At 47.3% G+C, this 21,803-nt stretch overlaps 1 protein-coding gene across 1 annotated transcript in view; it reads right to left on the bottom strand.

Annotated features, from left to right (window-relative positions):
- LOC140396664 (lysine-specific demethylase 7B-like) overlaps positions 1-21,803 on the bottom strand; it is a 419,959-nt gene that overhangs the window by 332,228 nt on the left and 65,928 nt on the right. The window contains exons 8-9 of the mRNA XM_072485460.1: positions 21,015-21,121; positions 20,085-20,176 (exon numbers count right to left, since the gene is read on the bottom strand). Of these exons, the coding sequence (XP_072341561.1) occupies positions 20,085-20,176; positions 21,015-21,121 (199 nt within the window). The remainder of the gene's footprint in view (positions 1-20,084; positions 20,177-21,014; positions 21,122-21,803) is intronic.

Raw genomic sequence — 21,803 nt, 5'->3', positions numbered from 1 at the left:
ACATAAAGGGAAGCAGGAGAGTAAGGAACGGGAGCGGTTGCTGCAAGAACTTTTGAGGGTGGACAGACAATATGCGGAAGCACCGGAGGAGGGACTGTACAGGGAAAGGCAAAGGCTACATGTAGAATTTGACTTGCTGACTACGGGCACTGCAGAGGCACAATGGAGGAAGGCACAGGGTGTACAGTACGAATATGGGGAGAAGGCGAGCAGGTTGCTGGCACACCAATTGAGGAAAAGGGGAGCAGCGAGGGAAATAGGGGGAGTGAGGGATGAGGAAGGAGAGATGGAGCGGGGAGCGGAGAGAGTGAATGGAGTGTTCAAGACATTTTATAAAAAATTATATGAAGCTCAACCCCCGGATGGGAGAGAGAGGATGATGGGCTTCTTGGATCAGCTGGAATTTCCCAAGGTGGAAGAGCAGGAAAGGGTGGGACTGGGAGCACAGATCGAGGTAGAAGTGGTGAAAGGAATTAGGAGCATGCAGGCGGGAAAGGCCCCGGGACCGGATGGATTCCCAGTCGAATTCTATAGAAAATATGTGGACTTGCTTGCCCCGGTATTGACGAGGACCTTTAATGAGGCAAAGGAAAGGGGACAACTGCCCCCGACTATGTCTGAAGCAACGATATCGCTTCTCTTAAAGGAAAAGGACCCGCTACAATGCGGGTCCTATAGACCTATTTCCCTTCTAAATGTAGATGCCAAGATCCTGGCCAAGGTAATGGCAATGAGAATAGAGGAATGTGTCCCGGGGGTGGTCCACGAGGACCAAACTGGGTTTGTGAAGGGGAGACAGCTGAACACGAATATACGGAGGCTGTTAGGGGTAATGATGATGGCCCCACCAGAGGGGGAAACGGAGATAGTAGTGGCGATGGATGCCGAGAAAGCATTTGATAGAGTGGACTGGGATTATTTGTGGGAGTTTTTGAGGAGATTTGGTTTTGGAGAGGGGTATGTTAGATGCGTGCAGCTGTTGTATAGGGCCCCGATGGCGAGCGTGGTCACGAATGGACGGGGATCTGCATATTTTCGGCTCCATAGAGGGACAAGGCAGGGATGCCCTCTGTCCCCATTATTGTTTGCACTGGCGATTGAGCCCCTGGCGATAGCATTGAGGGGTTCCAAGAAGTGGAGGGGAGTACTTACAGGAGGAGAAGAACACCGGGTATCTTTGTATGCGGACGATTTGCTACTATACGTGGCAGACCCGGCGGAGGGGATGCCAGAAATAATGCGGATACTTGGGGAGTTTGGGAATTTTTCAGGGTATAAATTGAACATGGGGAAAAGTGAGTTGTTTGTGGTGCATCCAGGGGAGCAGAGTAGAGAAATAGAGGACCTACCGTTGAGGAAGGTAACAAGGGACTTTCGTTACCTGGGGATCCAGATAGCCAAGAATTGGGGCACATTGCATAGGTTAAATTTAACGCGGTTGGTGGAACAAATGGAGGAGGATTTCAAGAGATGGGATATGGTATCCCTGTCACTGGCAGGGAGGGTGCAGGCGGTTAAGATGGTGGTCCTCCCGAGATTCCTCTTTGTGTTTCAGTGGTGATCACGAAGGCTTTTTTTAAAAGGATCGAAAAGAGCATCATGGGTTTTGTGTGGGCCGGGAAGACCCCGAGAGTGAGGAAGGGATTCTTACAGCGTAGCAGGGATAGGGGGGGGCTGGCACTACCGAGCCTAAGTGAGTATTATTGGGCCGCTAATATTTCAATGGTGAGTAAGTGGATGGGAGAGGTGGAGGGAGCGGCGTGGAAGAGATTAGAGAGGGCGTCCTGTAGGGGGACTAGCCTACGGGCTATGGTGACAGCCCCATTGCCGTTCTCACCGGGGAACTACACCACAAGCCCGGTGGTGGTGGCTACTGAAGATTTGGGGACAGCGGAGACGGCATAGGGGAAAGACTGGAGCCTTGGGGGGGGGGGTCCCGATAAGAAACAACCATAGGTTTGCCCCGGGGGGAATGGATGGGGGATATGGAATGTGGCAAAGAGCAGGAATAACGCAACTGAAAGATCTGTTTGTGGATGGGAGGTTCGCGAGTCTGGGAGCGCTGACCGAGAAATATGGGTTGCCCCAAGGGAATGCATTCAGGTATATGCAACTGAGGGCTTTTGCGAGGCAACAGGTGAGGGAATTCCCGCAGCTCCCGACACAAGAGGTGCAGGACAGAGTGATCTCAAAGACATGGGTAGGGGATGGTAAGGTGTCAGATATATATAGGGAAATGAGAGACGAAGGGGAGACTATGGTCGATGAACTAAAAGGGAAATGGGAGGAAGAGCTGGGGGAGGAGATCGAGGAGGGGCTGTGGGCAGATGCCCTAAGCAGGGTAAACTCGTCGTCCTCGTGTGCCAGGCTAAGCCTGATTCAGTTTAAGGTATTACACAGGGCGCATATGACTGGAGCACGGCTCAGTAAATTTTTTGGTGTGGAGGATAGGTGTGCGAGGTGAGCGAGAAGCCCAGCAAATCATACCCATATGTTTTGGTCATGCCCGGCACTACAGGGGTTTTGGATGGGGGTGACAAAGGTGCTTTCAAAAGTAGTGGGGGTCCGGGTCGAATCAAGCTGGGGGTTGGCTATATTTGGGGTTGCACAAGAGCCGGGAGTGCAGGAGGCGAGAGAGGCCGATGTTTTGGCCTTTGCGTCCCTAGTAGCCCGGCGCAGGATATTGTTAATGTGGAAAGAAGCCAAGCCCCCGGGGGTGGAGACCTGGATAAATGACATGGCAGGGTTTATAAAGCTAGAGCGGATTAAGTTCGTTCTAAGGGGGTCGGCTCAAGGGTTCACCAGGCGGTGGCAACCGTTCGTCGAATACCTCGCAGAAAGATAGATGGAATGGAAAAAAGAAGGCAGCAGCAGCAGCCCAGGATCGGGGAGGGGGGGGGGGGGGGGGGGGAGGAGGAACCAGAAGGACTCTCAGGGTTGTTAATATATACTGTATAATATGTATAGGTCGTTGCGACAGATAATTATATATTGGACTGTTAAATTATATTTTTGGAGAGTGTTACTTGTGATAAGGCAGTTGCCAATTAGGGTTAGTTTTCATTTTTGTTATTTATTATTTATTCATTTTTTGTTTATAAAATAGGTCATTGTTATTTGTGTTGTTATAATATTGTGTAAAGGATGCACAATGTACTGTGTTGGTTGACCAAAAATTTTCAATAAAATATTTATTAAAAAAAAAGGGCATCTTGACAAATACATGAATAGGATGGGAATAGAGGGATACGGACCCAGGAAGTGCAGAAGATTGTAGTTTAGTCGGGCAGCATGGTCGGCACGGGCGTGGAAGGCCGAAGGGCCTGTTCCTGTGCTGTACATTTCTTTCTTCTTATGTCCAGTTGCAGTTGATTTGTATGACTACACATAAATATTAAAGAGAGCACTTGCCTTTGCACTGACCTTTCTGGAACACCACTGTTTACCATGCTTCAGTCTGAAAAGCAACTATTTACCACAATTCGCTTCTTCTGTGCTCTTGATTTATCATTTCTAGATCTCAACCCCCGCCCCAACGGCAAACACACATTGATGTTAAACAGACCAGCCTGTAGCTGGAGGATGGATTTTAAAAAAAATATTTTGTGAATATTATTATTTTAGAAAGAAGGTCAAGCCGATAAAAATGGTTTAATTATGCTTAAGAAAAGGTAGCATTCAAAACAATTCAGTTGAACTGAGAGTTCACTTATAAATAAATAAGATTTGGTATTCATTATGGAGACATGGCTACAGGACATTATGGATTGGGACCTGAAGAGGAGAAGTGACTGTCACTTAATGATGGCATTAGCACAATAGGGAGAGATGTTCTAAGCTCAGGAAACCAGGACGTGGAATCTATTTGGGTAGAAATGAGAAATAGAAACGACAAGCAGTCACCTGTGGGAATTGTGTACAGGCCCCCCAGGGTGGAGCATAAGGGAAAAATAACAGCAGTAGTAGTATTTGACCATTGCTTCACTCCTCTAGATCAGGCATTGTCAAACTCAGGGCAAAACTTGGTGGGTCACGGGCGGGTGTCGGGAGGGTCGCGGAGCCGTCCGTCGCGGCGCTCCAGAACGCGCAAATCCGCAATCAGAAAGGAACAGCGATAATCATGGGATATATTAATCTGCATATTGTAAGGGTCCATTTGTGAGGGCCACAAAGAATCCAGCACGAGTTTGTTGAGTCAAAAGAAATAACTTTATTTACAATTATATAGATACAGCAGCAATAATAGTACTTCACCACTGCTTCACTCCTTTAGCTAGTACCACACTGGCAAGCTCTATTTATGCAGGGGAAACTGCTAATGATTTCTCCACCCACCTCATTGGGGGAGCTCATACTCACCAAGAGGAATGGGATACCCAGTAGTCTCCAGCCAATAGCATTCAGGCAGGTTATAACATCCCTCCATCCCAAAGTCCAAGGAATCCACCGAAGACCCTGTCGGATAGCCAGAGACATTTCCCCAGGGTGGAAATGGCTGTCACGAGGGGACATAATTTTGTGATTGGAGGAAGGTATAGGGGAGATGTCAGAGGTAGGTTCTTTGTTCAGAGAGTGGTGGGTGTGTGGAATGCACTGTCAGCAGAGGTGGTGGAGTCAGAGTCATTTGGGACATTTAAGCGACTCTTGGACAGGCACATGGACAGCAGTAAATTGAAGGGGTGTAGATTAGGCTGATTTTAAGATTAGGATAAATGGTTGGCACAACATTGTGGGCCGAAGGGCCTGTACTGTGTTGTTCTATTTTCTATGAAGGAGGGCATCGGACTCGTTTTACCATAGGCCGGACATCATTCGCACGAGGCGCAGGATCGGGCGAGCATAACGAGTAGGCGAATGGCTCTTCCGAGATGAACAGCATAACGGCTGTACATCTGCGGCAATGGGATCGAGGACTCCCTCTCGGAGGCACCCTGTGTGTCCAAATCCTCTGTCATCTCAGCGTCTGTATCTCCATGGGGTTCTGCAACGACTCGAGCAGGTTGGGAGTGCGGCACCAGAGGAAGATCGCGAGGATAATCCTCCACTGTGTCCATATCCGGCGGTCACTGTAGCTGGTGAAGTGATCACCAGAGGCGGGGAATCCGTGGAAGAGGCGGCCTTCTGGACCGAACATGGTCCAAATGCCTGCATTGAATACAACCTTGGGATTGCACCTTGTAAGCGATCGGGCACTTTCATCAAAAGACAACGCTGGCAACTCACTGGGCACCACAAGCAAAATTCCAAATAAACACCAGATCACCGGGCGCAAATTGCCATATCGGCCGATGCTTGCCGTTCGGTTTACTTTCGCGCCAATGTCCGGGAAAACCATGCTGAGGCGGGTACAAAGTCTGCGGCCCATTAGAAGTTCCGCGAGCGCTACCCCAGTCACCACGTGTGGAGTGGTCCAGTAAGAAAACAAAAAACGAGCCAGTCTAGTGTCCGTGAACGGACCCCGTTTGAACGTCTGCATTGCGCGCTCGGCCAACCCATTGGAAGCCGGGTGGTACGGAACGGTGCGGATATGGTGTGTGCGTGGGTTTCCTCCGGGTGCTCTGGTTTCCTCCCACAGCCCAAAGATCTGCAGCTTAGGTGGGTTTGTCACGCTGAATTGCCCCTTAGTATCCAATGGTTAGGTGGGGTTGCTGGGTTACGGGGAAAGGGTGGAGGTGTGGGCTTGGGTAGGATGCTCTTTCAAGGCCGGTGTAGACTTGATGGGCCGAATGGCCTCCTTCTGCACTGTAAATTCTATGTTTCTATGCCGTTCATCTTCATGATCCCCGCAAACTCCTCACTTGTGAAAGGAGTACCGTTGTCCGTGACGAGCACTTCGGGAAAGCCATGCGTGCTGAAAGACAAACGCATCTTCTCAATCCTTGTGCGTGACGTTGTGCATCCCATCCTCATCGCCAGTTTTGTGAGGCTCATAAAGAATCAAGCACAAGTTTGTAGAGTCAAAAGAAATAACTATATTTACAATTACATATATGCAGCAGCAGCAGTATTTGACCACTGCTTCACTATTCTAGATCAGGCATTGTCAAACTTGGGGGCGCGACCGCAGGTGGGTCGCGGGCGGGTGTCGGGAGGGTCGCGGAGCCGTCCGTCGCGGCGCTCCCGATCGCGCAAATCCGCACACAACAGCCGACTTTTAATAATGCCGGCTGCCAGCGGCCTTCAAAATGGCCAGGAACAGATTTTTAAAATGCGGCCACACTGCATGTGTGCGCAAATGCGCACCAATGATCGGGCACGCATGAACAGTGCGGCAGCATTTTTTTTTTTTAAATTTTATATGGTCGCAGCCTCACAGCCTATTTTTTTTCCAAGTTCGGGGGGCCAAATGGACAAAGGGACCATTGGGGCCAAAGGGACCCAAAACCATTTCCTCAATTTTTGTCAGCAACAAACAAGGCAAGAGAAAATGGTGGGTTGCGCAGGTCGGGCGGCGTGGGTCGCGAAGGTCAGCCAGGTTGGGTCCCTAAGGTTGGCCGGTTGGTAGAAATGGGTCCCCGGAAGAAAAGTTTGAAAAACAGTGCTCTAGATAGATTTCCCTTTTCCTTATTTTTGTCGTTATCATATTTGATCCATGGATGCTTAATGGGCATGTATCTTAAAGTCAAGCAGCACAGAGAATGAAGAATTCAAGAAGTTGCAACATAGAATACAGTGCTTCGGACGGCAGATGCAGGACTTTGTGGTTCCCAAGGGATGGGATGGGAATCAGTTAGATTGGCCAGTTGGTAATCAAAGAATTGGCCATAAAGCTGAATTCTGCACGGTAACAGGTGGTGATTGGATCTTGCCTGAGTGGGTTGATTTCCAGAGATGAGAGTTGATACCTAGACACACAGGGACAAGGACCTGCTCCCCCTCTTCTCTCTCTCGCCAGAATGGCTGCGAGTTGATGTATTTCTGAACCTATGGAGAACATGAATGAATGAACCTACAGTGAAACCATTATAGGTTGCAAACAGAGACCTGGATCTGAAAACTTACTTTGAAGGATGTTGTGCTTAAAGGCAGACATCTGAAACAGAGACTCTTTTCTTTTACTTATTATTTTCACCCCCTGTATTTACATAGAACACAACAGTGCAGTACAGGCCCTTCGGTCCTCGATGTTGCGCCGACCTGTGAAACCACTCTAAAGCCCATCTACACTATTCCCTTATCGTCCATATGTCTATCCAATGAACATTTGAATACCCTTAGTGTTGGCGAGTCCACGACTGTTGCAGGCAGGGCATTCCACGCCCTTACTACTCTCTCGAGTAAAGAACCTACCTCTGACATCTGTCCTATATCTATCTCCCCTCAATTTAAAGCTATGTCCCCTCGTGCTAGACATCACCATCCGCACCGTACCATTCCTCTGATCATCTTCTATGACTCAATTAATTCACCTCTTAACCTTCTTCTCTCTAACGAAAACAGCCTCAAGTCCCTCAGCCTTTCCTCATAAGATCTTCCATACCAGGCAACATTCTGGTAAATCTCCTCTGCACCCTTTCCAATGCTTCCACATCCTTCCCATAATGCAGCGACCAGAATTGCACGCAATACTCCAAATGCGGCCGCACCAGAGTTTTGTACCGCTGCAACATGACCTCATGGCTCCAAAACTCAATCCCTCTACCAATAAAAGCTAACACACCATACGCATTCTTAACAACCCTCTCAATCTGGGTGACAATTTTCAGGGATCTATGTACATGGACACCGAGATCTCTCTGCTCATCCACACTACCAAGAATCTTACCATTAGCCCAGTACTCTGTATTCCTGTTACTCCTTCCAAAATTAAGCACCTCACACTTTTCTGCATTAAACTCCATTTGCCACCTCTCAGCCCAGCTCTGCAGCTTATCTATGTCCCTCTGTAACCTGTAACATCCTTACGCACTGTCCACAAGTCGGATGACACCAACTTTAGTGTCATCTGCAAATTTACTCACCCATCCTTCCACGCCCTCCTCCAGGTCATGTATAAAAATGACAAACAGCAGCGGCCCCAAAACATATCCTTGTGGTACACCACTGGTAACTGAACTCCAGGCTGAATTTTTCCCATCAACCACCACCCTCTTGTCTTCTTACAGCTAGCCAATTTCTGATCCAAACCGCTAAATCACCCGGAATCCCATGCCTCCGCATTTTCTGCAATAGCCTACCGTGAGGAACCTTATCCAACGCTTTACTGAAATCAATATACACCACATCAACATCCTCGTCCACCTGTTTGGTCATCTTCTCAAAGAACTCAATAAGGTTTGTGAGGCACGACTTACCCTTCACAAAGCCGTGTTGACTATTCCTAATCAAATTATTCCTTTCTAGATTATTATAAATCCGATCTCGTGCCAAGACTATGCCCACAACAGAAGTAAGGCTCACTGGTCTATAGTTACCGGGGTGGTCTCTACTTCCCTTCTTGAACAAGGGGACATTTGCTATCCTCCAGTCTTCTGGCACTATTCCTGTAGGCAATGACGACATAAAGATCAAAGCCAAAGGCTCAGCAATCTCCTCCCTAGCTTCCCAAAGAATCCTAGGATAAATCCCATCTGGCCCAGGGGACTTATCGATTTTCACACTTCCCAGAATTGCTAACACCTCCTCCTTTTGAACCTCAAGCCTTTCTAGTCTAGTAGCCTGAATCTCAGTATTCTCCTCGACAACATTGTCTTTTTCCTGTGTGAATACTGACGAAAAATATTCATTTAGCACCTCTCCTATCTCCTCTGACTCCAAGCACAACTTCCCACTACTGTCCTTGACTGGCCCTACTCTTACCCTAGTCATTCTTTTATTCCTGACATATCTATAGAAAGCTTTAGGGTTATCCTTGAACCTACCTGCCAAAGACTTCTCATGTCCCCTCCTGGCTCTTCTTAGCTCTCTCTTGAGGTCCTTCCTAGCTAACTTGTACCTCTCGAGCGTCCTAACTGAACCTTCACGTCTCATCTTTACATAAGCCTCCTTCTTTCTCTTGACAAGTGATTCAACTACTTTAGTAAACCACGGTTCTCTCGCTCGACCACTTCCTCCCTGCTGACAGGTACATACTTTTCAAGGACACGCAGTAGCTGTTCCTTGAACAAGCTCCACATTTCAATTGTGCCCATCCCCTGCAGTTTCCTTCCCCAACCTATGCATCCTACGTCTTGCCTCATCGCATCATAATTGCCTTTCCCCCAGCTATAACTCTTGCCCTGTGGTATATACCTATCCCTTTCCATCGCTAAAGTAAACGTAACCGAATTGTGGTCACTATCACCAAAGTGCTCACCTACCTCCAAATCTAACACCTGTCCTAGTTCATTACCCAGTACCAAATCCAATGTGGCCTCGCCTCTTGTTGGCCTATCTACATACCGTGTCAGGAAACCCTCCTGCACACATTGGACAAAAACGGACCCATCTAAAGTCTTCAAACTATAGCGTTTCCAGTCAATATTTGGAAAGTTAAAGTCCCCCATAACAACTACCCTGTTACTTTCGCTCCTATCTAGAATCATCTTTGCAATCCTTTCCTCTACATCTCTGGAACTTTTCGGAGGCCTATAGAAAACTCCCAACAGGGTGACCTCTCCTTTCCTGTTTCTAACCTCAGCCCATACTACCCCAGTAGACGAGTCCTCATCAAACGTCCTTTCTGCCACCGTAATACTGTCCTTGACTAACAATGTCACCCCTCCCCCTCTTTTACCACCTTCCCTGAGCTTACTGAAATATGTAAACCCCGGAACCTGCAACAACCAATCCTGTCCCTGCTCTATCCATGTCTCTGAAATGGCCACAACATCGAAGTCCCAGGTACCAACCCATGCCGCAAGTTCACCCACCTTATCCCGGATGCTCCTGGCGTTGAAGTAGACACGCTTTAAACCACTTTCCTGCCTGCCGGTACACTCCTGCAACCTTGAAACCTTACTCATGACCTTATTACTCTCAACCTCCTGTATACTGGAGCTACAAATCAGGTTCCCAACCCCCTGCCGATCTAGTTTAAACCCCTCCGAAGAGCATTCGCAAATTTTCCCCCGTCTTATGTGTGTATATATGTCCGTCTTATGTGTGTATATATAGAGGGTGAGGGCAAGTTAAAGTGGGGTATTAGGAATTAGACAGTAGTTAACAGGTTGTATTTGATGCACATTTCATTATAGTTCTTGCTAAAAATAAAAAGTGATTGTGTTTAAACTCGCAAACCTGGTGACTGTAATTATTGGGCAGCTAAGGGCCAACGACTTTGGGTATTTTTCCAAGAATTATTAGTTAATTAAATTGTGTTATAACTCCAGGTCAAGGGGGGGCAGGAACCCACCCTAGCCCAGGGTGACGCAACAATATAAAATGGAAATGTCAGGTGGACAAAGGTAGCTGAAGAAGTTCACTAAATCTTTTTGGGATAGAACAGCATATTCTGGAGGCAAGCAGAGAGCAGGCTTTACAAAACCTGGCATTGTGCAATGAAATGAAATGAAATGAAAATGTAATGAAGGTGCCCCTTGATAGCAATGGCCATTTAATTGAATTTTGTTCAGTTTTAGGGAGAAGGGACTCAATCTAAGAGTATATTTATAAACTGAAATAGGGCAATTATGTGGGCAAGAAAGTGGAGCTGGGAAAAGTGAATTATATTTCAGAATACAAAGAATAGATAGATTCACCACTCTCTGGATTAAGAAATCTCTCCTCACCTCAGTCCTAAAAGATTCAACCCTTATCCTCAAAATATGACCCCTAGTTCTGGGCTCCCCCACCATTGGGAATTCTTTCTGAATCTATCCTGTCTAATCCTGCTAGAATTTTATACTTGTCCATGAGATCCCCTCTCGCTCTTCTAAACTTCAATGAATATAATCCCTCTTAGTCTCTCCTCATATGACAGTCGCGCCATCCCAGGAATCAGCCTCGTAAACCTTCGCTGCACGGCTTCAATAGCAAGAATGTGGTTCTTTTAACTTGCATAACTGTAGCTCTCTCTGTCCCCTTGTTTGTCTCAGAACTCGTCTGGTCCCTGTTGTACCCACTAACTCAATTTCCTGGTCATCCTCTTTGCCTGGCTCAAAATCCACAGGTCTCACCTGGATCTTTGGAGGAACTTCACAGACCTTATCTTGGCCTTTTCAAATTCCAGAAGTTGTTCATTAACTCCAACCCTCACTGGTTCTATCACCTTCTCGGAGGCCTCTGAACACACTCCAGCTCTCTGCGCTACTGCAGACTTTGACTGTGTTCCTTGTCTCTTTGATTCCAAGTAGCCCTTTCCTAGCTACTCATAGAACGATACAGCGCAGTACAGGCCCTTCGGCCCACGATGTTGCACCGAAACAAAAGCCATCTAACCTACACTATGCCATTATCATCCATATGCTTATCCAATAAACTTTTTAATGCCCTCAATGTTGGCGAGTTCACTACTGTTGCAGGTAGGGCATTCCACGGCCTCACCACTCTTTGCGTAAAGAACCTACCTCTGACCTAAATCTATTACCCCTCAGTTTAAAGCTACGTCCCCTCGTGCTAGCCATTTCCATCCGCGGGAGAAGGCTCTCACTGTCCACCCTATCTAACCCCCTGATCATTTTGTATGCCTCTATTAAGTCTCCTCTTAACCTTCTTCTCTCTAACGAAAACAACCTCAAGTCCATCAGCCTTTCCTCATAAGATTTTCCCTCCATACCAGGCAACATCCTGGTAAATCTCCTCTGCACCCGCTCCAAAGCTTCCATGTCCTTCCTATAATGCGGTGACCAGAACTGTACTCTAACCCTTACTGGCTCAGCTGCCCCCTTTAAGACCTTTGAACCATTCTGGGTTCCCTGTATTTGTACAGATGCTGACTGGCATTCTCCTGCCCTTTTAGCTTTGTTTGGCTCGAGCGATTTTTCCTGACTGCTTGCGAGTATTATTTTACAGGGTGCTGCTATTTCCTTTCCAGCTCACACTTTCTCCTTTGTCTCTTTCCATTCTCTTTGGAAAGCTTCCTTCTATTCCCTTCTCTTGTTGGTAAACTTCCACCCTTTATAAAGTTTTGACTTCAAAATCTTTTTGTCTCTATTCTAATTGCATTGTCATCAATTCGACTTCTTTTCATAGTCTTGCCCGACTTTCGCTATGTCATTTTCCAGCCACGCAGTGCAACATTATACATCTCTTCCATTTGAGGGAACCCCTACTCCCAAGTGCCTAGTAACTCAGAAAAACATTTAAATCCCCCAAAGTAGCATTCTCAAAACTCCGAGAAGAGCACTGGCATCAAAAGTGGGCATTTTGTACACATCTGTAGCACAGACTCAAGAAAGCCATTTTCAGTTTCTTAAAATTGTTTCCTGCTCTAATTCCCTAGTTCCACCCGTGGTAACAAATCCGGTCACGAGCCTCCAATTTATGATGACGGGACCCAAGCAAGGTGCCGCATCCCTACCCTCTCAGCACGAGCCCAATTCAATAAATTCTGGACGGGATACCCACAAATTACACCCCCCCAGGTGGAGGAACAACAAACTGGCTTACATTCTTTATTCAACCCTCTCGGTTGTGATGTGTTAAGTGAATTGGTTCAACGTTGACTGCGACTGGATGCAGTGAAACTAGAAACATCTTCTGACATAGATGGTCCAACTATCTCAGTAGCTGTGTCCTGTGAGAGAGGGAGAGGGAGAGGGAGAGGGAGAGGGAGAGGGAGAGGGAGAGGGAGAGGGAGAGGGAGAGGGAGAGGGAGAGGGAGAGGGAGAGGGAGAGGGAGAGGGAGAGGGAGAGGGAGAGGGAGAGGGAGAGGGAGAGGGAGAGGGAGAGGGAGAGGGAGAGGGAGAGGGAGAGGGAGAGGGAGAGGGAGAGGGAGAGGGAGAGGGAGAGGGAGAGGGAGAGGGAGAGGGAGAGGGAGAGGGAGAGGGAGAGGGAGAGGGAGAGGGAGAGGGAGAGAGAGAGGGAGAGGTCTGTCTGCACCTCATTATCTACATGAGTGGGTATTATGACATCTCCCCTTGTTAAAATAAATTTTGGAACGTGGTGGTATATACATGCATGACTATGTACAAGTAGTGAATGAATGAACATGTACATGGGGAGGTGTCTATCATGCAGATACAGAGCAAACTGAACAAAATTTACAAGATTTAAGCCTATAGATTCAGTCTTGCGGGCGCCGAATTCTTGTCAATCGCCTCAGAGATGGAGGCGGGACGCCGGCACCTGGACAGGCAGGATTGCTGCCATTTCAGTGGCCTCGTGGACAGGCGGGATCGCTACCAGGTCGGTGGCCACGTGGGGCGAGATGTCCTGAGGCGGTATGATGACATGCGGAGAAGTGCGGTCAGGTGGTGGGCAGGGAACTTTGCGCAGCGCCCTCCTGTTGCGCCGCAGAATGGAGCCATCACCCATTTGAACAATGAAAGACCTGGGGGCAGCCTGTCTGACGACAACAGCTGGGGCTGACCAGCCTCCCTCAGGCAACTGGACGCGAACAACATCTTCTGGAGCCAGCGCAGGCAGATCCGTGGCATGAGCATCATACATGATCTTCTGCTGGTCCCTGGTTCGCTGCACTTTCTGCAGCACACCGAGGTGGTCAAGTTCTGGAACATGGATGGCTGGAACAGTCGTCCTCAGGTTGCGGTTCATGAACAGCTGCGCTGGAGACAAACCAGTCGACAGAGGGGTTGCCCTGTATGCCAACAGAGCCAGGTTGAAATCCGAGGCTGAGTCTGCAGCCTTGCACAGCAACCGCTTGACAATATGGACCCCTTTTTCGGCTTTCCCGTTTGATTGCGGGTAATGGGGACTGGATGTGATATGCCTGAAGTGGTAGGATCGTGCAAAGTCGGACCACTCTTGGCTGTAGAAACATGGACCGTTGTCACTCATTACTGTGAGTGGTATCCCGTGCCTGGCAACATCTCTTTGCAGGCTTTGATGACGGACTTGGACGCAAGTTCCGACAGTTTCACCACTTCCGGGTAGCTGGAGAAGTAGTCGACCAAGAGCACATAATCACGCCCATTTGCGTGAAAGAGGTCTATCCCACCTTGGACCACGGAGAAGTCACGGTCTCGTGCTGTTGCAGCGTTTCCTTGGACGGAGCTGGTTGAAATTTCTGGCATGTTGTGCAGTTGAGGACCATGTTGGCAATGTCCTGGCTGATGCCAGGCCAGTAAACTGCCTGCCGAGCTCTGCGTCGATATTTCTCGACCCCAAGGTGACCCTCATGGATCTGTCTGAGCACCATGGTTTGCATGCTTTGGGGAATGACGATTCTATGTAGTTTAAGAAGGATCCCCTCAACAACCGTTAACTCGTCCTTAACGTTGAAGAACTTGGGGCACTGCCCCTTTTCCCAGCCATGGGCGAGGTGTTGCATCATGCGCTGCAGCAGAGGATCTTTGGCAGTTTCTTTGCATATTTTGGACAGCTCGTTCAACAGTGGCTGGGAGGCTGCTGGTACACAACTGCACCTGTGCCTCAATGTAGCTATTGAAGTTGCCCCCTTCACACGGCGTAGTGATGGATCGGGATAGGGCATTCGCGATGATCAGCTCCTTACCCGGTGTGTAGACGAGTTCGAAGTCATATCGGCGGAGACGAAGAAGAATTCGCTGCAGCCGAGTTGTCATGTCATTTAAATCCTTCTGGATTATGTGGACTAAAGGCCTGTGGTCTGTTTCCACCGTGAACTTTGGCAGACCTAGTCATGTCAGGAGACCCAAGCACTCCTTTTCGATCTGGGCATACCGTTGTTCGGTTGGAGTCATGGCCCTGGATGCATATGTCACTGCAGCCCAGGACGAGGAGTTGTCTCGCTGGAGGAGCACCGCCCCAATGCCGTCCTGGCTTGCGTCTGTGGATATCTTGATATCCTTGGTTGGATCAAAGTACTGGGGCTGTGGTGAGCTTCGATTCAGCTCAAGCCACTCCACTTGATGTGCAGGAAGCCACTGGAACACTGTCGACTTTTTAACGAGATGCCATGTTGGGAATGAATTTTCCGAGAAAATTTACCATCCCGAGGAAACGGAGGACCGCCTTGGTATCCTCTGGGGTCTTCATGGCATTGATTGCCAGCACCTTGTCAGCGTCAGGTTGCACACCCTGCTGTGAAATGTGGTCACCCAGAAACTTGGTAGCGAACCGACCAAATGAGCATTTGGCCCTGTTGAGCTGGAGGCCATTTTCATGAATTCTCTGGCAAACCTGTTTGAGGCAAGCGATGTGATCCTCGGGCATTGTGGACCGGATGATCACGTCGTCCACATAGACTCGCACCGCCTCGATGCCCTCCATCATTTGCTCGATTATGCGATGAAATACTTCGGAAGCTGAGATGATACCAAAAGGAATGCGGTTGTAGCAATACCTGCCGAACTTAGTGTTAAACGTGCACAGCTTCCGACTGGACTCGTCCAGCTGTATCTGCCAGAAACCGCGGGAGGCGTCCAGCTTGGTAAAGAATTTGGCATGAGCCATCTCACGGGTTAATTCTTCATGCTTCGGGATCGGGTAGTGCTCTCGCATTATGTTGCGATTCAGGTCTTCGGGATCAATGCAAATGCGGAGTTCACCAGAGCGTTTCTTGACGCAGACCATGGAGCTGACCCAGTCTGCTGGTTCCGTGACCTTTTGAGATGATGCCCTGGTCTTGGAGCTCTCGTTGCTGCATTTTCAGATGATCCTGGAGGGGAGCCGGCACCCGGCGTGGTGCATGGACGATTGGGGTGGCATACGGCTTGAGCAATATCTTGTAGCGATATGGGAGCGTGCCCATCCCATCAAACACATTGTGGTATTGCGTGAGAATGTTGTCTATCTCAGCCTGGAGATTCGCATTGGGCGAGGCAGTCGCACCGGCGGTGTCGAGGACATGGCATGGACTTGCTGGACCAGATTTAGGAGTTTGCATGCGCGAGCACCGAGCAGGGGTGCCTCGTCAGGCCGGACGATCTCGAATCGTCACGTCGCCTTGATTGCCTTGCGAGATACACCTAGCTGACACGATCCACTGGCAGCTATGGCATTACCATTGTAGTCAAGGAGCTGGCAGGCTGGTTGAAGAATGCTAGGTTGGTCTCGAATGCTGTCGAGGTAATCGGATGCGAGACTGGTTCACCGTGCTGACAGCACACCACTCGTCGTCAGGATCCACACTCAGGATTGAAAGGCGGTTTTGCAGACGCGGTGGAGGCCAGCTTGCGTGTGGTGATGATGCCCACCCGATATGGAGACTCGAGGCAGTCAGCATTGGGGTCCGTTGGGCAGTCTGGATCAGAAACCTGCATGCCTTGTTGTACGCAGCGGACACATCTGCGCTGCAGCTGGGATCGCTGGCTGTTGCTCGGTGGAGCGGACCTACAGAAGGCCGCGTAATGCCCAGGCTTTCCACACTGTAGACATCGCCTTCCTTTGGCTGGACATTGCCGCTTTAAATGGGCGGAGCCACAATTTGGACACGTCATGACGCTGATGTCAGTGCGTTCTGTGCGCCATCGCGCATGCGCACTGCGGTTGGCGTTCGCACATACGCATTAGGGTCTTCGGCCTCATCGTCCACCATGCGTAGGGACCCGGGAAAAGTGCACGAAACAGTCACTCTCCTCGATGCTCAGGCCTTGCATTTTTGCGATGGCCTGCACCCTTTCTGCCTCGTGGGAGGCCAGTTTTGCAGTTTCTGCCGCCCTGATGCGGGAGTAGCGATTTCTGGCATGCTCATGGACAACGCACGTTTCGATGGCGACGGAGAGGGTCAACTGTTTGATTTTGAGGAGCTGCTCCCACAGGGAGTTGGACTAGACCCCAAAAACGATCTGATCCCAGATTATGGAATCAGCCGTCAAGTCATAATTACATGACTGCGCTAGGATGCGGAGATGGGTCAAGGACTGAAAGGTTCACCCTTACCCTGAAGCCTCTGTTGGAAGATGTACCGTTCAAAGCTCTCATTCACATCAATTTCGCAGTGGCTGTCGAATTTCAGCAGAACCGTCTTGTCTTCGCCATCGGCAAACGTGAGCAAGTTATAGATGTGGATGGCTTGATCCCCCGCAGTCGACAGGAACAGCGCGATCTTTCTGGCATCCGATGCTGCCTTGAGGTCGAAGGCCTCGATATACAGGAGGAATTTCTGTTTGAAGTTGGCGCCGAGGTTGCCGGAGATCCGGAGTTGCGGAGGAGGCTGGATCTTTTCCATGCCGCTGGATGGCTGCTTGCTGGTCATTCCAGATTCACTCGAGGTAGGTTCATTAGAATTAATAGCTCCTTGGTACTATGATGTGTTAAGTGAGTTGGTTCAACGTTGACTGCAACTGGATGCAGTGAAACTAGAAACAGGCTTCTGACACAGGAGATGGTCCAACACGGTTTTATTGAACTTACTGATTGCTGTACATAATCTGCTGTGGATTGGCACTCTATTGATCTAACTGATAACCTCCTACTGGCTTGGCCAGACTAGCTCTCTACCACATGGAGATGGTGCTCACTGACTTGTGCATTCTATCTCAGTAGCTGTGTCCTGTGAGAGAGAGTCTTAATGCCCTGTGGGTCCTGTCTGGTGATTGGTTGTTCTGCGTCGTGTGTGTTCATTGGTCATCCTGTGTGTCAATCACTGCCTGTCTGCATCTCATTATATACGAGTGGATATTATGGCAGGTTGGTCACAACAAATTAATTCAGAAGGATCTCTTCCTTCACACTGATCAGGTTTGCAGCTAGCTTTTTCATAGTCAAAATACGTTATTATCGTCAAAATACATTATGTTTTAAAAGGAGCCAATTTAACCAAGCTTTCCTGAGTTAGAGTTGATCGGCTACTAAACCATAGAAACTAATAAAATGCACAGTCACACAGATTAGAAATGAGAAGTGAGTCCAAAAATATAAGGTATGTGGATCAGAATTTGATTTGTCCGTGAGGAGTAGATAGTGAAATTATGATTTGTGGATCTCGTCGTGTTAACTTCAGCAGCTGATTAGTTGACTTCAAGATTCCTGGTCCTGTCGTTTGCTGAGGAGTTGTCCTGCTCCCTTTTCAATTGTGGCTTTGCGGACTTGACCTGCTTCCAGCAATCAGAACGAGGGAGAGGTTTTTTATTCCAACCTGCCAGAGCAGCAGGGGTGACTTTTCCATCTTTCCTTGTTTCTGTTCCACACACACCCAGCACAAGTTCACACTGACCAGGTTTGCAGCTAGCTTTTTATCTTAGTCTCCTGTATATTCATGGAAGGGAAGAACCCCCACAAAACAGGTCCAGGGCATCTTACAAGATATAATTACCATAGAGATAATCAGCTTCCATTATATCCACAGGAAATTACAGTAAGTTGCTTCTCCTTTGACATGTGATCAGGGGGTTGGATAGGGTGGACAGTGAGAGCCTTCTCCCGCGGATGGATATGGCTGGCACGAGGGGACATAACTTTAAACTGAGGGGTAATAGATATAGGACAGAGGTCAGAGGTAGGTTCTTTACGCAAAGAGCGGTGAGGCCGTGGAATGCCCAACCTGCTACAGTAGTGAACTCGCCAACATTGAGGGCATTTAAAAGTTTATTGGATAAACATATGGATGATAATGGTATAGTGTAGGTTAGATGGCTTTTGTTTCGGTGCAACATCGTGGGCCGAAGGGCCTGTACTGCGCTGTATTGTTCTATGTTCTATGTTCTAAGTCCCGATCTGGAAAAGTGTGACACTCCATTGTCCCTCAGGTTTTAGCATAATCCATTGTCCGTGTGGAGTTTTGCACATTCTCCCCGAGTTTGCGTGGGTTTCGCCCCCACAACCCAAAAATGTGGATTGGAGTTGCTAAATTGCCCCTTAATTGGAAAAAATGAATTGGGGTACTCTAAATTTAAAAAAAGAAAAAAAAAAGGTCTTCGCATAATCCATACAGAAGCAATTCAGACAGTCCCTCAATTTACATAATCAGCCACCATGTCCCATTTGAAATGAAAATCGCTTATTGTCACAAGTAGGCTTCAATGAAGTTACTGTGAAAAGCTCCTACTCGCCACATTCCGGTGCCTGTTCGGGGAGGCTGATACGGGAATTGAACCGTGCTGCTGGCCTGCCTTAAAAGCCAGCGATTTAGCCCAGTGTGCTAAACCAGCCCCTACCCAAGTCTTATTTAAAAGTTCAATATGTCAACATGTAATTCAGGATTTTAATCCATCAGCATGATAGGTTATTAAATTCTATTTGACGCGAAGGGGGGGAAGGGGGGCAATAGGAAAACATGCCAATTTTTTTATATTTTGGAAAAGTGGAGTTCAAAGAGAATGAGAGAACAATGGAATCGATTCTGAAAGGAAAAAAGGATATTTAAGCAAAGATGTTGAGCGGAGATGGCTGCAGGGGAAACATATTCTCGTACCAGCTTTGTGCAAAGAGGCAAAATCTGAAGCAGCCATCTCAAAATCAGAAAGTCGGTTTCAGAAAGCAGTCTTGTTTCTGAATTTTCTTGGATTGGAAGAGTTGGGAAGTTGTGTGGCATAACTTTCTTAAAGTGACAACGGTTCACTAGCATTGAATTAAGGTTACAAATCAATAAGAGAGCATCGCCAATAAGGTGTTTACTTGTCTGTTGTGACTAAGTGCATTGTTTCAGGGAGGTTTTAAGACCATTTTAATTGTTAACTTTAATCTTGTGTGGTGCTTCAGCCAACTTATTAAAAAAGAACTTTAATTTTAAAAATTCCAAAAGTGTTCCTGGAATCGGTAGGTCTCTCCTTATTTGCAGAATACAAGACAAAGGTTGCAATCAGTAAGACAGGTTTCCCTCTGGAATTGGCTTGCTCAGACAGTAACATCTGCTACAGTCGTAACAAGTCGCTTACACCCTTTCTTTAACAAAAGGGTGTCACATTTACTTTCCAATCATCTGGCACTTCCCTCAGTATCTCAAGGATTGGAAGTTTACCCAACACTTCTGCTATGCTGACAGTTCAACCACCTGACATATTTCTCTCTCTACTTTGTGGAGTATTTCCTGCAGTTTTGTTTGTATTTCAGAATTCCAGAATATGCAGGATTTTGTCTTCATTATATCTATTTAATCTGTACATTGAATAAAGCTCTGTTACCTCTTTCTGAATCCAGTATTTAAGTGCAGGGATTAGTGCCTTGATTCCTTCCACGAGATATTCCGGAGGCTGACTGCGATCCTCTCTCATTTCTAAACACAAAATCAAAAAATTCAAAAGTAATTTTGCCACAAAAGACAATACCAACTATTTTTTAACCATTAAATCATTTGTAAGAAAATGTTTCAATAAAAAAGATGGAGAACTGACACACTGTCCAACCAATCACTCCATAGCACACTCCCTATTAACCCTTACAAATATAACATGCAATTTGACCTGGTCTTTGTCTAACCTTTATTTCCAATAAAAGTCACTTCCCCCAGTATTATCTTTGTGAATTTCTCAGACAGCCTCTCGATGCCAAAAGCAAGATACTTAAACCTGTTGCTTAACTCATTATTTGTTTTGATTTGGTTATCCTTCTCGTCGGTTGAGCAATGTCCCATCTATTGAATTTGGGATCCTATAAATAACAAGATGTTCTCTAAAGTTCTCTGTATCAGAATCAATCTCCCTGTTCCTTATAAAATGTCACCATTTAGTGTATATTTCTCCTCCCAGAATATACTATCTCACACTTCTCCGCATGAAAAGTGAATCTAGAGATCCTGTACATTCATCAACCCTAACAATAAAATTTAATGCTCTCCAAATAAATCAAACAGTTCAAGAATTTTCAATTAAGGGGAGAATTTTAGAGATCAACAAGGTGCTCATATTGTCAATTTCTAGCAGAGATATTACCACTTGCCAAAATGCTCCCCTAAATTTCACAGCAGTTGTTTGGAAATGAGAAAACACTTCCATTGCTGTGGCACAAAAAAGCTTTCACAATTTCACCAGTAGAAGAGTGTGCTAAAATTTGATGCATCACAGAAATAATTAAATATCATATTTTGTTCTTCAATTCTCATTGGGTTCCTCTACCTTTTAGTGTTTCCCGAAGGCTGTTTGCCACATACCAACAAATTGCCTCAAAATATGGAAATTTGAAAAGTTCTGGAGTCTTGAGTCGCTTCTCCATCTCATATATCCTGGAAATAAAAATGACAAGAGAATAAAATTGACTTGAAGTAACCTCTTCAGCTTCCTGGGGTGGGGTGGAAATCAGGAAAAAAATATGTTTCCCTTGTACATAAGTAAATTCTGCCAATGCCAAAAATCAGAAATAAAACTGAAAGCTCAGGAGATCAAGCAGCAAAGGATGGAGAAACAGAGTTAAAATCTCAGGCTGATGACCAGCTCTGGTGAAACATCATATGTCTGGATCAACATTTACTAGCAACTTGACCCATAATTCTGAAATCAGGGTTTGCCAAGGCCACAGCTGTGTGGATAACAAATGAAGTGGAAACACTTGGCTCGTCTTCTCAACCACCTCCCTTCCAGTGGTGAAGCATGGCCAACTTACGCAAGTTAAGGAAAACGACAGAGCGGCTTCCACCACCATGGTCTCAGATAAAAATATTGGCCATCGCTTTGCAAGACAAAAGTGCTGAATATGGAAGTGAAATGAATGAAAGTTGCAGTCCCAGAGGACCATAGAATGCTCTCCCCTTTGAGAACTGACTGGTGATTTAACTGGTGGTCATCACACCTCAGGCGAGGGACCAGGTTGAGAAGACTGGACCTTCACAGTAACCTCAGCTAGTACAGGAATTGAAACCACGCTGTTGGCATTGCTCTGCATCACAAACCAGCCTCCATCCAACTGAG

Source organism: Scyliorhinus torazame, chromosome 19 (assembly GCF_047496885.1).
Source record: "Scyliorhinus torazame isolate Kashiwa2021f chromosome 19, sScyTor2.1, whole genome shotgun sequence".
NCBI classification, from domain to species: domain Eukaryota; kingdom Metazoa; phylum Chordata; class Chondrichthyes; order Carcharhiniformes; family Scyliorhinidae; genus Scyliorhinus; species Scyliorhinus torazame.
Note: the sequence above shows the minus strand (reverse complement) of the source record. Positions and strands in the feature narration are given on the sequence as shown.